At 44.2% G+C, this 17067-nt stretch overlaps 1 protein-coding gene across 1 annotated transcript in view; it reads right to left on the reverse strand.

Moving 5' to 3' along the window:
• The window catches only part of ZNF385A (zinc finger protein 385A), a 150537-nt gene extending 135211 nt beyond the window's left edge, over positions 1-15326 (reverse strand). Inside the window, exon 1 of the mRNA XM_063293871.1 lies at positions 15061-15326. Coding sequence (XP_063149941.1) covers positions 15061-15070 — 10 coding nt within the window. The 5' untranslated portion in view covers positions 15071-15326. The remainder of the gene's footprint in view (positions 1-15060) is intronic.
• Between the last annotated feature and the right edge of the window lie 1741 nt (positions 15327-17067).

The following is a 17067-nucleotide window of genomic DNA, read 5'->3' on the forward strand; positions in this document are numbered from 1 at the left end:
TGCCTACTACCTAATCTGAAATTACACCAGTTATTGTTCACTTCTTCTCAAGCTTGCTCTCAGAGTCTATTATTTTCAAAACTGTCTGAGATTGCTGTATTTTATGCTCAATACTAAATGCTGTGCAAGCACAAAATGGCCTAATCCAGACACAGCAATGTCAAGCGAATATATCATGTTTATCGAATGAAAGACAAGGGTCATGCCTGAAAAGTCTCTCCTTTCTCCCCCTCCCTCCTGCCATAGATCTTAAACTTTGTGAAATACCTTGCCCATTACATGCAAACTTGGAAACTGACATTTGGCTCTGAACTACAAAACTAGCTTGCAAACTACAGTATATGATCAGACTATGGTTTCCCAGTTTAGCAACAACAATAAACAGCCTTCCATGAGATTCTGCTACAGAAGTTGGAAGAATGTAGGCTGGATTATTCTACCATTTGATTCATAAAAGTGTTGTTTGGATAATTATATGAGCATATATCAAGTTGGAAGGAAGTGTTAAGGGGCATACTGCAGGCCCTGCGCTGTTCCAACATATTTATAAATGACTTGAACAAGGGATTAGAAAATATGATTATCAAATCTGCAGATAGCACAAAGATGGGGAGGCTTAGAGAACGGTATCAAAATTCAGGATCTTTACAAACTGGAACAATGGGTAGAAATAGAAAGAGCTACATTTGGGCAGGAAAAGTAAAAGACATGTGAATTATGCAGCAAACTATATTGGGTGTCAGTACATGTGAAGAAAGAGCCTCGTGTGGTGCAGAGTGGTAGGCAGCAGTATTGCAACCAAAACTCTCCCCACGACCCAAGTTCGATCCCAGCGGAAGCCGGATTCTCGGGTAGCCGGCTCAGGTCGACTCAGCCTGCCATCCTTCCAAGGTCGGTAAAATGAGTACCCAGCTTGCTGGGGAAGGCGACGACTGGGGAAGGCAATGGCAAACCACCCCGCTATAGTCTGCCAAGAAAACGTCACGAAAGCGGCATCCCCCCAAAGGGTCAGACATGACTTGGTGCTTGCACGGGGGATCTTTCACCACATATGTGAAAAAGATCCAAGTGTCTTGGTGGATCACAAGCTGAACATGAGCCAGCAGCAGGACGCAGCTGCAAAAAAAGCAAAGGCAGTCCTAGGCTGCATCAACAGAAGTATAGTGTCAAAATCAGAAGAAGCCATTAGCCTTCTCTATTCTGTATTAATCAGACTACACCAAGAACATTCTGTTCAATTTGGGGAACACATTTTAGGAAGGACATTTACAAGCTGGAGTAGATCCAGAGAAGAGCAACAAAGATGATAAAGGATCTGGAAAGAAACATTTACAAGGAATGGTTGAAGGTATTGGGTACGTTTAGTGTGAAGGTTATAGGGAGACATGTTCGCTCTCTTCAAGTATCCGAAGGGCTTTCATGTAGACAATGGAGCAGAACTGTTTGGAGGAGATAGCTGGACATCAGGAAAAATTTCCTAATGATAAGAGCTGTTCACTAATGAAACAGACCACCTTGGGAGTCCCTCCTTCTCTGGAGTGCACAAACAGGCTGGAAGGCCATGTACAGGGCATGCTGTATTAGTGGATTCCTACATTGGGCACAGGGTTGGACTAGATCATCCCCAATCCTTGCATACTGTGATTATATAAAATCTTGGGATTTTTGCATTCAAGGGCAAAAATTCAATTTTTGCACTCAAGGGGAAGAGAAAAGTGGGGAGGATACCTGTAAACCCACGTTCATTCTCCACAGTCAGATAAACCTACAGTGTATCAAACCTTTATATCTGAACTAGAATACCTAACTGTAGTTCAGGCCATTTACTATAGTGTAACACAATTCAAAGTGTGTATGTGAAGTGCTGTGCACTTTTGTGCACGGCTGTCAAGGGAGATCAACCCATTTGATCTCACTGCCCCTATTGACAAAAACAATCTTTGCTTGCCCACCCCCCAAATCCGCAACCTTATTTTGTTTCTCTTACAGAACCCATATTAACATTTTCTTATTGCAGGTTGTTCGAGTTGCCACTGTTCAGAGTTCTTTCTCAGCTTCTTCCCGAGGTCTCCAGATGTCAGACTGGAAGATAAATGAAATTATCTCTCTTGCATGTACCTCAATGCACAAGGGGCCACGTAGCACACTTTACATGCCAAAGAACCTCTGTCTGAAGCATGAAAACAAACTGGACAGAGACAGATGCCCCTGGGTCTTTTAAAACAGCACAGACAGGCTACTGCAAAAGGAAATGAGGACAGGTTAGATAATGGTGTGGATGGAAAGAGAAGGGCTGAGAGGTAGATCTAAGCATGTGCCTCTGGTGATTGATGAAGCATTGGGATGGTAATGACAATACAATCCTGAAGAACAGTTATCACAGATCAGCTTACATAACCAGAACATGATGAAAGAAAGTTTCTCAAGCCATAATTCATAGGCATAAGAACTCTCTTTAATCTGGAGAGGTGCTCTCATAAATTTTCAAATGAAGCTTTCTCTGAAATGAGATAAAATGATCAGGAGAAAACTACATCACTTTCAGGTTTAGCAAACAGTTCAAAGCATGTAAGAGAGAAGCTCTTCTAAAATTTTTCTCAGCAACCTCTTACTAGAAAGCAGAAGCCCATGGAGCTAGCCAAGAGGGCTCTGAACCAGACCCACTTCATCAAGAGATGCCTGGCCAGAAACAGCAGCAAAAGACAATGGTGCCAAGAAACGGGGAGAGCTGGATTAAGGAGTAGAAAAACTGGACTCCAAATCCTCATCATGCTATGAAGCCTACTGTTGACCTCAGCCCAGCCTAACCCACCAGTTGTGAAGATAAAATAAGGAAGGAAAGGCATGCACATCATCTTCAAGTTCTCAGGGGAAAAGACAGAATATCAGTGAAGTAAGGTAATATGTAACTGCTTTGCTATTGCCTTTTTTAATTTTCCAATTTAGTCTACAGTCTCTGTGGTTCATAACTTTCAGCACACATTTAATATCCAAAGATGATCAAAGAAAACTATTATGTCAAAGAGAATGGCTCTTCTCTCTAAGATGCTCAAGGACTTAAGCTACTATGCTTCAAGGAGTTAAGACTAGGCAGGATTCAACAAAGTGATGCCTCCATTTGTGTTCTCAAGGAGCAGAGTCCCAAAGAGAAAGAAACCACCAAAGATGTAATTCAGCTCTGAGCAAGTCATTTACCTTCAGGCCAATTAGGTATCTAACTCAATTAACTTTTTTGCACTGTGTTGATACGGCTACCACCCCCATTTCATTTTTCCTCACCCTATAGAAATGGAACCATGAGAAAGCAGCCCAGGATGACACCACTTGGACCAGGTCCAAGTTGCATAAAACAAGCACTCTGACTTAGCAGAAGTACAGTGAACACAATAATCAGATAGCAACATCAATAGTATAGGAGGAGATTATTTAGGGTACACGTTGAGGAATAACATTTTAATTTGTAATGTGTACGGCCACCTGACTATCCTGAAGCAACCCAAGAATCATCAGGAATAATGAATAGTTATGCTTGACTCTTACACCTGTATTTGTTCAAAAGGGAATCCATGGAGCAAATTCTATGCAGAGAAATACAGAGACTCATCTGCTGTTCGATAATGAAGATAATAAAGCCTCTGAAGACAGACAATATATCTTTCCCTTTTCACTACAGAGCCATAGCTCACCACAGACACAGAGCAATATCCAGACCAAAAATTAGTGGGTCCTTGATCCACAAAGTTACCATTGATTATTCTTATTTTAATATGCAGGTACAAAAGAATTAAGAACTGGGAATTGCTAACCAGCAAATCTTTGGAATGAAGATAACTCAAGACTTTCCAGGCTATTCTTCTTCCCAAACTAAAAGATGCCAATAGTTATTAAGAGATGCCACATGCAGTCACTATTTGGAAGGGAAAGATTTTGGTCTTCTTGCTTGTGAATACAGAAAATATTCCCAAGATACCGAAGTCCAGCTTCTGACTGCAACCTGGCTAATTGTGTAAGCAGCATCTTGGCAGAGTGAGCCCAACAACTCAAGGTCATCCAGGAAGTCAGAGGTGGGCATGGGTATCAGCGCCTGGAGTATCTCCTCTTCTCTTCCCAGGGGATAAACAGTGCCTTGCATCTTGCTATCTCTGGAGGAACATTAGATTTACTGCAGCTGAAAATCTGGGCAATTGATACAAACTAACCCACAAATGAGATGCTGCTCAGGAGATAAAAATAGCCACTAAAGCTGTGTCTACCTGGTTACATAAAAGCAGTAAAAGCTGTCTGGATGCCTGACTCAGCCCGTGACAGAGAAGGCCTTAGGAGGGGCAGGTATTGCTCTAGCTGGGATCCTCCATTCAGAGGGATAATTTGGAGCATCTTGTAAGCAGAAGAATGATCAGAGATCATAATCAGCAAATAGAAACCTTACACGAGACCTCAGAGCCTAGGAAGTACCCATATGTGAAATTGGCATTTTCCAACAGGATCCCAAACAGATGCCTAATCAAAAATCATCATCTGCATATTAGAGGCCCAATTAAAGTCGTGCACGCTGGGTGGTAGATAGTTCCCCATGACATTCTTGAGTCAATAGTTGCTGTCAGTTGTTTTCCCATTTTAAGTCCCATACTTTTCTTTTTAGGAACCGTTCTTGCCATATCACTCGACAACACATGCACGCTTATTATCCTGCAGGTAAAGAACATTTTCTGCACATGATTATCCATTCTGTAATAGTTGAGCCCAATCCGGCATCTTGACACCACCTCCCCACATCCAGATTACAAACACTGAAGGGGAAAATTTAGTAGTAGCAGCATTTCTACTAAAAGTAAACATGTCTTCGAGTTTGACTCCTAAAGACTTTATCCACAACATTTTCTTGACAATGTTGCGGAACTGATTTGTCTTTTGGGATGTTTTTTCAACTTTCCAGTCTAGCTAACAGCTCTGGAATTCCCAGGTGCTCCCCATCTAAATATTACCCAGGACTGACACAGCTTAGCTTCTGAGATCAGCTAAAGACCTCTAGATGTTGCCACCTTTCTTTATAAAAAATGAAAGTAGCTGAACACTCCAGTAAGAAAATGAGTTCTAGATTACTTTAACTGTTGTGGATTCACCTCCTAGAATTCTAGGAACAGTAGCTCACCAGAATGCTGAAACTTCCATTGAGACAGACTTCTAACCTGCTGCTTTCCAGATGTTTTTAACCAATGCTATGCCTCCAACAACAGAAGTGACACTCAAAAGATCTGCTGATATCGTGTAACAAATAAGTGTTATTTAAGAGTTGGAGGGCTTGTTTGCTGGCTTGCTTGCTTTTTGGCTTATGTATGATATCCAATCATTATGCTTATTCTGGTCTGTGACCATAATAAAGATTTGATTTGATCTGAATCATTATGCAGGAGTACCTTATCACATCCCCTCATGAAACTGAGACAGACCCTCTAGGTGTCAGGATTAAATACTGAGATGATCAGACACTCAGGGTTTCTTTGAGCATCTAGTTCAGAGTTTCTCAACCAGAGTTCCATGGAACCCTGGGGTTCCGCGAGAGGTCACTAGGGGTTCCTCCCTCGGAGATCACAATTTATTTAAAAATTATTTCAAATTCAGACAACTTCACATTAAAGAGGTAAGTTTCAGTTTAAGAACATCGTTAATGCATATATACAGGCCTACCCATGAAACGAATATAGTAATGTTGTAACTTCTGGCCTGTATTTGAGCCTGAATATGCAGGGGTTCCCTGAGGCCTGAAAAATATTTCAAGGGTTCCTCCAGGGTCAAAAGGGTGAGAAAGGCTGATCTAGTTTGTTCCTGGAATTATTCATGTTCTAGTCCAAAGCACAGGAAAGAAAGTTAAATAACAGGAAGATGGACTGCTGGAGTACCATTACCATGTCAAGGCCAAACAATGCACACCAATTCACATTTTGCACCATCCGCAGCTTTCTTAACTACGGCTTGTTGAATAAGCCACAACTGACACATCAAGGTCATAAGTCATGGTTTACAAACCACAACACCTGGAGCCAACATAAATGCTAAGCCAGAACTAAGCAAGCCAACTTATTGCTTAGAATAATATCTGACCCTTGACAATATAAATAGGACTTTCCTGACTGAAGAGTTCTATTTAAGAAGTTCCTTCTACTGGAAATCAAGTACATCAAACAATCTGAACCACTAGGTCACCTCTGTTACATCAAGATCTCCAGATGTTGAAGTTAAGTTGCTCCTCTGCAGTTGCCTTTTATGAGGAACTGGAATGACACAGTCACGCAGTCTGACTTTCTATTGGCCTCCAAGAGGAGCCCACCCACTATGACCACTTAAAGGGACACCCTTTGTAAAACCAATTGGGAAAATCAGTAAATGTAGCCATGATTTGTGGATTTGTATTCACATACATACAAGATAAGAACAATCTCACTGAGGCATCAAGGTGGCTGGGGAGGCATCCCTTAAAGACAAATAGGATTTACTACATTAAAAGCCCTCAGAGGGACCATAAACAATGTGGTGTTCAGGTACTTCACAAACTAAAGGCCCAGATAGATACAGGTAGTCCTTGTTTAGCACCCACAATTGGGACTAGCAACTCAGTTGTTAAGCAAAGCAGTCGCTAAGTGAAACCACGCCTGTGCTTACAATCTTAGTTCAGCTTCCCTTTGTTTGACAGACCTGCAAAGGTTGTAAAATGTAGGAATTGGTTGCAAAGTTACTTTTTCATCACTGTTGTGTGAATAGTCGCTAAACAAGGCAGTCACTAAATGAGGACTACCTGTATGGTAATAATAATACATTTTAGTTGTGATTTTTTTAAAAAAATAGAAATTGAAGAGTCTTCAGTAATATGAAATTATGGGATGGCAATGGGAAGGAGATTTTCACTTTCTCCTTATGTAGTTCTGATACAGATTACCAGTTTTTTGTGACACAAGGTAGAATAGATTGCTCCAGTTATTCAGTGGGTGCAACCATTACACTCTCACTAACGTCTCCCCAACCAAACCTTCATAAAACACCCGGAAATCTATTTGTCAAAATCCACTTGCAACCTGACATAGGAGCAAATATTAGCTTGCCTTCTACTATATATTCATGGGAAAACTTTAGCTCATCATAACTCTGATGGACACATCTGCATCACAGGAGTATTTGCAAATGAATTCATACCATTCACACTTTATATTTTTGACATGAACGTAGGGGGAAAAGAAAGAAGGAAAAAGGGAGCCTGATCTGATTTCATGCCTTACAGCTCTCCGGTCTTCTCTTTGTTCTGCTGCCCCACGAGACAGGAGGCTCCCATTGTTACTGAACTGGGATAGGATATCCGCCATGTCATTTTCCAAAGATAGATCTGTCATACCTCTCATGGTACTTTAGACAGGATGATGAAGACTATTAGCGAGAACAGATTCATTTCTGAGGCTAGGTGCAAACTATCAACACTGCTGAACTGTATTGCAGCATATGGGCTATTCGAAATACTGTGATGTGATGTCAGATAAAAGGATACTATAGAATGCTAGAGCGCCGTACCTACATGCCCCTTACAGATTAAGTTCTCATCTGTTAAAAGCCATAGACAAGGAACTTGGGTTCCTGGGCTTCTAAAAAGACTATGTTGTTGCTAAAATGCCCTCACACCAATCACCATTCAAGAGGAGGAGGAGGAGGAGGAAGAGTGCCAGCAACAAATGGGCAAACAATTAAACAGGTTTGCACAATTCCCTTTTAATCTGCTTCGAAAGCCAGAGTATGACAAACCCCTATGATGACAGGGTTCAACAATCTCCTCTAGAATGTCAGGTAAGTCAGCCTTGTGCTGGGGGGCCTGAATAGGTCATAGCTCATTGTATGTGCCCTTTCATTGTAATTACTTTTACACTACTGTATACCGTAAGGACTGAAAACTAGTCAGCACCTTTATCATTTGCTTAAGATCATTACAAGGTGAGTTAATCGCCCAACTTTATTTGGAGGATAGCCCCATGGTAACAGAGCTGAAGGTTTGGGGGGGGGGGTTGGTTTTTGTTTTTGCCTGGGCAAAACTGGGTGTCACAGTTGCACAGTTATTCTTTTTGTTTCAGCATTCCCACAATTTTAAAAGAAATTCAGTATGTTTGGGTTTAGGGCAAGGAGATCCAAAATACCCATTAACAGCAGAGCTAAGATCCCAGATTTTAAACTGGAAATGCAAATGTTGGAACAGCCCCAAAGCATTCCCAGCTAGATAGATTAAGCTGTGTCAGGAAAGGAACCCTTTGAAGAAAGGGTTCACCTGCACTCCTCCCAGTTCATAACAAGTTGCAATGGTCTACATTAAAAAATGCAATGCAGCAGCAGATGCACAACTATGGCACACAATGCAAAACAACAGAAATGCAAATGTTGGAACAGGCAGTTCATACCTTGGCACCAAAGCTCTCGGCAGCCTACACCATGGTTTAGAACCAAGCCAAAAAATGAAGAAATGCTCACGCTTGCTGTATGTTGTACTGTACTTCTAGATACGTGGGGAAAGCTGCAGCCCACACCTTGCTCACCTAGCTGCAGGGATAACTGGCAAAGCAAATAGGGCAGATCCAATTTTCAGCTAAGGCACTAGGCCAACAAACAGCCTAAATCTCCTTCATGAGACAGTCTAGGAATGTTGGAGATCAAGATTTCCAAATTTCCTTCCCACTTGTGGGCGGTCAATTAAGGCAGTGTCATTTTAACACAAAACTTGCTTCTGTCCATACAGAAGTACATCTTTGCAATAGCTGTCTCAATATTCTGTCCCCCACCCCAAAGGATGGGACAGAATCCATGGAAAAAATTTAAACTAAACTTTAGTTAGTAAAGGAATAGCTCTGGGAAGCTCTTCACATGTATTTTTAAAATGTAACTTTTAAAGAGACAAAATTCAACATACCCAAATGATGCATTTGCTTGATTTGGTTGTGCTAGGTAGGATAAGAAAAGCAAGCTTCTGAATTGCACAGGATTCTTCTTCAGATAAAGGAATGTTGTGAAATCTCTAAACCTGTTGCCCTTCTAACATACTATTATTGGAGACCTACTCAGAAACTTCTGGGATCCATATTAGTTTCTTTTGCTACAGACTTGGTAAGTCCTCGCTTAATGACCACAATTGTGTCTGGAATTTCAGTTGCTAAGTGAACAGGTTATTAAGCGAATCCAACCCAATTTTACCACCTTTTTGTTAAGCAAATCACCACGGGCATTAAGCAAGCCACATGGTTAAGTGAATTATGTGGTTCCCCACTGATTTTGCTTGCCAGAAGCCAGCCAGGAAGGTAGAAAATGGCAATCACGTGACCACAGGGCACTGTGACGGTCATAAATGTGACCAGTTGGCAAGCACCCAAATCATGTTCGTGACTGTGGGGACAGTGCAGCAGTCGTAAGTGTGAGGACTAGTCATAAGCTGTTTTTTCCAGCACCATCATAACTCCGAACCATCACTAAACAAATGGTTGTGAGGACTACCTGTAATATGGGAACTTAATTAGTTCAACAAACTTGGATGATGCCTTACAGTAATTGGGGCAGCAACTCTAGGCAACTTAACTGACAGTACAAATGTGTTCACTTTCACTATGTGCTGAGAAGCAAGGGAAGAGATGAATGACAATATATTAAACTTCCCATTTTTACAGGTGGGAACCTATCAAAAAAATATTTGGCACCAAGTTCTACCGACACTGGCTCCCTCACTACTTTGGCACTTGAAAAAAGGAGGTGAGGCAGAAGCAGCCTCTCCCAGTGGACTCGGCAGTCGGGGGCTTCCCACCATGGCTGCCTCTGGCCCCGCCCTCCACCCCGCTCCCAGCCAGCCTCAGCTGCCCCCCCAGGAGCTGAGGCAGCCAAGGCCAGAGACAGCCTTGTAGAAGGCTGGGCATTTCTCAGCAACACAATCAATGGCACTCAGTAAACCCACATTCAATCGTCAGCACTTTTATATAACTTATTCTCTGCGTTTGCTGCTTAGCTTTTAAACAACTGGGCAGAGAAGAGTGAAGCACTGAAAAGGCAGCATCAGATGCTTTCCTCCCTTGGAAACTTTCAGGGAAACTTCCTTAAATTTTGCTGCAAGAGGACTGAAAAGCGCAAAAAACATTCCCTGGGAACATAGACACGCACACACACTTTCTATGCTACGGCACTCCATTCTTCCTGCCTTTGCTACACCATTCCTCTCATTCTGCAGGGGCACCTTCAGCATCGGCAGATTCCCTTCTTCATTCCTTCTGAGCAGGGCCGCCCAGCCCCCCCCCCCACCCCCATCTCTGAACCCCAGCCTCCAGCCCCTCTTCTGTCTCCAGGCTGCTCTGTTTCTGGACACTGTATGTTTCTCCACACCAGCAAGAAACAGAGCTTTTTGAAGGATAAACTGGAAAACTACAGGCCTTAATAGTGAAATGAGGCTGGAGATGCTGGGATCTGTTTTGTCTAAGATAATCCCCAGGGAAAAAAGAATAACACCAACAACAAGGATGCATTCAGTGATCCAAAGCCAGGCCTGACCACCCATCACTGCACTTCAATATGTTTAGAATCAAGGTTTTTTTTTAATAGATGTTTTGTTTTAAAACATATCCTACACTTCTTCACACGTACCTACTCTTGCTTGGGTAAGCAGTATATTTTTGGCTCCCTAAGCTGCTGTTAAGGAAAAGTTCCCTTCTTTCACCAAATGGCTGCAATTCTCTCTCTTTCTGCCTCTGTTTAGCTAATACAGAAACACACAAGCCCAAACGTTCACTTCAGCAAGTTTCTGCAAGATAGGTTTTGGAACCATTTGCCCTGTGTATGAAGCCCCCACAATCTTGGCCGATATTTTCCCTTCTGATAAAGGCTCCTTGGCGATCGGAAATACAGCTCTCAGGCCTGAGATGAAGTGAAGCAAATTGACACAGAATGTGCTATATTTAATTCACCACAACAGCCAAGGGCAACCCAAGGAGCCTTGCTCTTCGCTTTCCTTCTTCCTCCAGACCAATGCCTGCGATACGGCTGGACCTGCAACTCTACCCCGGATATTTCTGTACTTCAGTTCCATGGCACCCTCTTCCCCGCTACCTCACGAGAAAGGAGATAAGATAAATGCCAGGAAGAAAACAACCGAGGCCTTTAGAAAAAGCAGCGACTCCAAACCAAAGACAGCAACACAGTCTGAAAACACTCAGCTGCTGGCATTATTGACCACAACCACTCAGCCATGCCACAGGCAGCGCAAAGCAGATTTGGCTGAGAAATCAGGTATGGGAGCTCAAGTGAAGGCAATGGCCAGGCCGGTGCCTGCTGCCAGCTTTAGCAACAAGGACCAAGTTCACTTGGAGCCCTGATGGTCTGGTAGGCTGCACCCTGGAAGGCACTCAATAGTCAAACAGGAGGGATAGAATGTGGAGGAGAGCATAAGCCTCTGTGGAGCAAAGGCTTCTCAAATCTTGGGCCAAGCAGAAAAAGACGTTAGGTTATTTGGGGGAGAAGGTAGTGGGAAGCATTGCTTTTAGCCCAAACTGTCCATAAGCATGTTTGATTGGCTGCTCCACAGTGCAGGAAGATTTGCTGTGCAGTAATTCCCTTGCCCTGAACCCCAACATGGCTCATAAAATTACATCACCATTTTCCAGAACACATGCTGCACTATAGCCTGTCCTCCCGCCCCATCCTAGTCACTGTCACTGCCATTTGCACCATAATCCTTTCCCTGACTGCAACTGCTGCCCCCAGATCCCTCTACTACCAAATTGTTCAGTGACTTCTCATCCAATTAACCAGGTCTGCAAAACTCATACCACTTGCATTAAAGCCAGCCTCACCACTCTCTGTTGTTCAGAGAGCATATAATTAAACCCCAATAGTTGGAAACCCCCGCCCCCCATGTTCAGCTCCACAGGGCTACTTTCCTTGGCTTCAATCCCTGTTTTCTAACTGTGCTCCCATGGACTTTCCCTGGAACGTCACTACTGAAAACTGCCACCCCTTAAAATACTCTGTTGCAAATCCCTTATTTATTAGTCAATTCTAAAGCAACATGACTCATTTTCATAACCATCCAGAAACAGTTCATGATTATTTTTCCCATTTTACAAATGTAAGCATGATGCTGGTTCTTGCTCACCTGGTCCAATGAATACAGGAGAATACACAAATTGTGAACATAAGACTGCAACACACTAAGCAAACTAGAAACCTCATTGTAATGTCTCAACTAGACCATGCCATGGTTCATGTACATCTACATCCATCATAGCCCTCCAAAGAGATCAACCCATGGTCATGGATCACATGCCAGTCTTGGTGTTTCCCAAAGGCAAGTCAGGCACTTATCTGGGAAACACCAGGGATTCTGGCCCAACTGCATGTCTCTGACACACAAACTGCTATGCAGCTTGAAACCCCACACTAGATCAGAGAGAGAAAAATGGATACAGAAAGGTGTACTGCAAAGAGAAACTGTGGAAAAGCACCAAGGTTTAGACAAAGGGCAGACCGAGAATGAGGCAAGGAAGCCTAAGGGATGAAAAGGCAAAATGATGAGGGATGTGAGCAGTGATCAGAGGCAATGAGAGTTTCCCCTACAATGGTGTTGGTAACCCAACATTTCCAACCCATCTTTCCATTCCTGAGCTGTGGTTCCTTCTCCTGTTTTGCAAAATGGGGAAAAGACACTGGTTTAGCCAGAGCCTGACTCCCTTAAATGTCAATGCTAGGCCTATAAACAGGAGGAAGGCAAAGTGAAGAGCCACTGCAATCAAGAAGTCAGGCAGGATTAGCAGACAATCCCTATGATTCAGTGGCAGAGGTCACAGATCAGAATTGCATCCCTTCCTGGGCCATCTTGGATGAGGCTTAGGTATCCAGGAAAGTGGAAGCCGCTGCGATCGGATCTGTAGCAATGGGGGTGGGAGAGAAACACAACACATTATTTTGACAGAGGGATACAGTGTCAAAGATTGGGGGAAAACAGGGATGGAGGAAACGTATCCTGAGCACAATTTGGCCCTAGGCAAAGCACACAGCTAGTTAAAGAGATTGCAAAAGACAATCTGAAGCATGTGGGTTTTTTCTGCAAGGTCAAAATGGGTTTCTACAGAACTGGATAAGGAGTTTGCAAATGGTGAAATGGGTGAGAAAAGTATGACACCAAAGAACATCAGTTTGGGATGCTGGAGGTATTCCTGCTTGGGTCCTTTTGTTGCCTATGTTTTCTTTGTGTGACCTGACTCCAGAACCCTGACAGCTTTAGGTATTTTGCTCCCCCAGCCACCCACCAAATGCTGAGCAGCACAAAAGCAGTACTTTCAGTGATGGAAGAGCTGACCAGGATAGTATGTCCTCATTTTCATTTCCAACCTCTGTTATTTTGAGACTTCCTCTTCTTTACAAACTCTGTCTATCCCCCTAGGCAACAGAGATCAGAAGGCTCTCAATTATATCTGCTGGAATGCAGGGAGATAGGAGAGAACAAGCTTCCTCTATGTGTACCTCCAACCAAGCTGTGCCTCTTTCTACCCCCCTCCTCACCCCAACCCAGGCTTGCTCATAGTTGAGACTTTATTTCAAAAGCTGGGCCAACCCCATAACCCAGATCAGTGTGGACACTTCCTGTGACCAAGGGCCCCCCAAGAGGAGTGTTGTTCATATAAACACAGCATTTTTTGCTATAAATGGAGTAACCCAGAATCACCACCAGCACCTAAGAACTTGCTAGAACCCAACTTTTATCCCTAGCAGGCACTACATGGAGAGAAGACTAGACCTTTCTCCAACACCTTGAATGGGAAGTGTGCAACAGGGGCTAATGGGTCAAAAAAAAGCAGGGGGGGGGAAATGATCCATGATAGGTACTCTTGAACCTTGAGCCCATGTTTTGCCCCTCCTTTACAGCAACATGTAACTAACTCAAAATGATTCTACATAAGTATGTAAAGAGAATTACAAGACAATGTCCCAAACAACGTCACTGCCAATTCTAAATAATGGGGAGCTTGATGATTTGACCCATCTCCCATCCAAAACAGGGAGAGAAAGAGCCTCTGAAGGTGGGGAAAGAGAAAAGGAGGAGCATCTGGCTGCGTGTGGGAGCTCCCTCCCTCTCCATGCACGCAGATCTAGGTCAACACTGATGCTTCAAGCGTCAGTTTATCAAACAGTTTATCAGAATAAGGGATTCATCCAGTCTCTCTCTCCCCCCACATCTCCTGCCTGGCAACCAGCTCTCTCTCCCCCAACAGCCCTTGAATGTGGGGGGGGGGGGGCTTATTCCACAGCCAGGCAATGCTGAAACAGGGCCCCCAAGTTGATGGGGAATCTGGAGACACTATTTTCAAAGGTGCACAAAGAACAACAATCTTCCATGACTAGAGTTTTCATTAGTGCCCCACAGAGCTTTCTCTTCTGCCCAGATATCCTCCCCACTGCATTGCCAAGCTCTCTCTCTCTCATCCTCACAGTTCATTCATCTCATTTTTCCTCACCTCATCCTCCCCGCTCCCCCATCCTGCTGTTCAGAACAGTTCAATAACTTCCACCTTGTGACGCAGACCTGAGCCCTGTCAAGAGAGGGGAGGGGGGAAGGTATAGTGCAATGCCATCAGGTTGTGGGTTTCTTTGGAATTCCGATGCCTTAAAACTGCATAGACATGGGGGGGGGGGGTACAAGCAGGGAGCTTAAGGATAGTGCCCTTCACTTACCACCTTTTTTGACAGGAATAGCCAGCGTCCAGACGGCCATCACTTCCCATCCGAAAGAGAGGTTGCAGTCTATGCTGGTTGAGGGGAGCTTTTGCTACACCTCGGTTACTTGTGGAAAGGGCAAACTAGAGTGCCCATGCTAGGAAATAAGGAACAGCACTACAGAAGAGCGTATGGGCAAAAACAAGTGAAGTGAGAAGCAGAGGAAAAGAGGGGAAGGAATAGGCTGCCTACAGCACGGCGAGAGGAAGAGCGAGGAGATCGGGAAAACCGAACGACACCAAGGTGCAAAGATGAGAAAGAAGCCGAGAAGCCGGAGGCGCCGCCACTCACCTAGGATCATCCCTGTTCAGTTCACGCTGCCGGGGCAGCACCTTGCGTCTGGTCTGGCCGCGGCGCAGCAGGGATGGCAGCTGCCTAGGCAGAGGATCAGCAGCTGCTGCTGCCTCCGCCGCCGCCTCTTCCTCCGCCTCCCCCGTGTCCGCTGCGGCGGCGGCGGCGGCGGCGCTAGGAACGGGCCAGACTACACAGCAGCAGCAGCGGTGGCAGCAACAATGCAGGGGCCCCCGGTCCAGCAGGGCTCGCGACAGAGAGAGCCGGAGTAAAAGGAGGCATCGCCAAAAAATGTCAGCGCAGCGGAGCACAAGCTTTCGCTCTACACCCCCGACAGGCGGCTCGCGCACCCTCCCTGGCTTGCAATTGGTCGCGGCGCCAATTCGGGCGCCCAATGAGAGGGACCAAAGCCAACTCGTTCCAAAAAAAAAAAACCCACCCCACCGCAAGCGGGAGGGGGCCCTTTCACTTACCCATCCACCCCCACCCGCACGCCCAACGCCGAGCTGGCGAAGGCTCTCCGCAGTGGCAGCCAGCAGGTAAAACGCACCTTCGACGCGCCTGAAACGCCGCCGCTCGTGTTGAGGCGCGCGCGCGCAAGCGAGCGTGCACGCCCGACAGCTGAAAGAGCGAGTCCGGGCCGAGTTCCAAATCCCTACCTGGCGGGGTGGCATTAAAAGAAGCGAGGAGGGGCGCAGCGAACGCCGCAAAGCGTGTGGACGCACCACCGGCAGACCTGCCTTGGTCTTCCCAGTTAAGCTCGCGGTAGCAATTCAGACTTTTCGAAGAGGGCAGTTCAGTCGGCGGATTAGTTAAGTCTTCGGTTGGGTTCACTCATTAAGTGAAGCCAATTGTTGAAATACGGTTTGACTAAGCCTCAGTTGCCTGGTGCTACAGAACCTTCTAAATCAAAGCCGGAACCAGTTGGTTCACATCTCAGAAGTGACCCCTGAGTCAAGCTGACTTCATAAATATGCTCATACAGCTTTTTTCAAATCATTACTCACCTGATTTGCTTGTGCTACCATCTGGGTAGCAAGTATTAGTATGCAACCTTGTGGCCTCCCATTCAAATCTTAACCACAGCTGAACCTGCTCAGCTTTTTGGCATCAACCATGATCAGTCAAGTACTGCCACTTGTGGTGACATCACAAGCTCTTATTTACAAAGCACAAAAGATAATCCCATGCCAGACAAAACATGTTACATCTCAGGAATGTAGTGACCCAGGCCATCATGTCACACCACTGTATGATATATTTGTTTGACATGTTGTGTGAACACATCAGTGTAGCATATTAACCATATGTTTTTTTAATCTCATGTATTCTACAAAACAAACCTGTGAATGGACTTACTTTCTCCTTTATAGGGCTCTCTCTTGCTAAGAAATTTACTATAAATGTAGGCTTTGGGGCAAAATCTGAAATCTCTCACCCACTGAAGTACCTAAGTAGAGCATAGGTAGCTTACTACTTGAAATGATTTGATGATTCACACACTCTACCATTTAAAGAGAGAGCCCCACAATCTAACCTTATACGTTCACAGTTTTCTTTCACAACATTAAATATTGAAGCTACTAGCCTTTTTCACACATTGCGTGCATCCATTTGTTCTGCTTGGTTTTGACAATATATTACATGAATCCAGTCACTGTATTTGTAAACTTTGTATTTTACACTGTATTTGTAAAGCCTCAGCATGACATATGAAGCCAATAACTACAGTGGTGCTTAAAAGTTTGTGAACCCTTTTGAATTTTCAATATTTCTGCTTAAATATAACCTTTAAATAATATAGGTAAATAAATGGATAAGTTATACTTGTTCACTTATTGAGGAAAATGATCCAAAGCTACATATTTGTGTGTGGCAAAATTATGTGAACGTCTAGGCTTATCGGTTTATTTGAAGGAGAAATTAGAGCCAGGTATTTCAATCAATGGGATGATAATCAGGTGTGAGTGTGGGAGGTCCTGCCTTATTTAAAGAACAGAATTCTGG

Source organism: Candoia aspera, chromosome 2, assembly GCF_035149785.1.
Source record: "Candoia aspera isolate rCanAsp1 chromosome 2, rCanAsp1.hap2, whole genome shotgun sequence".
NCBI lineage: Eukaryota > Metazoa > Chordata > Lepidosauria > Squamata > Boidae > Candoia > Candoia aspera.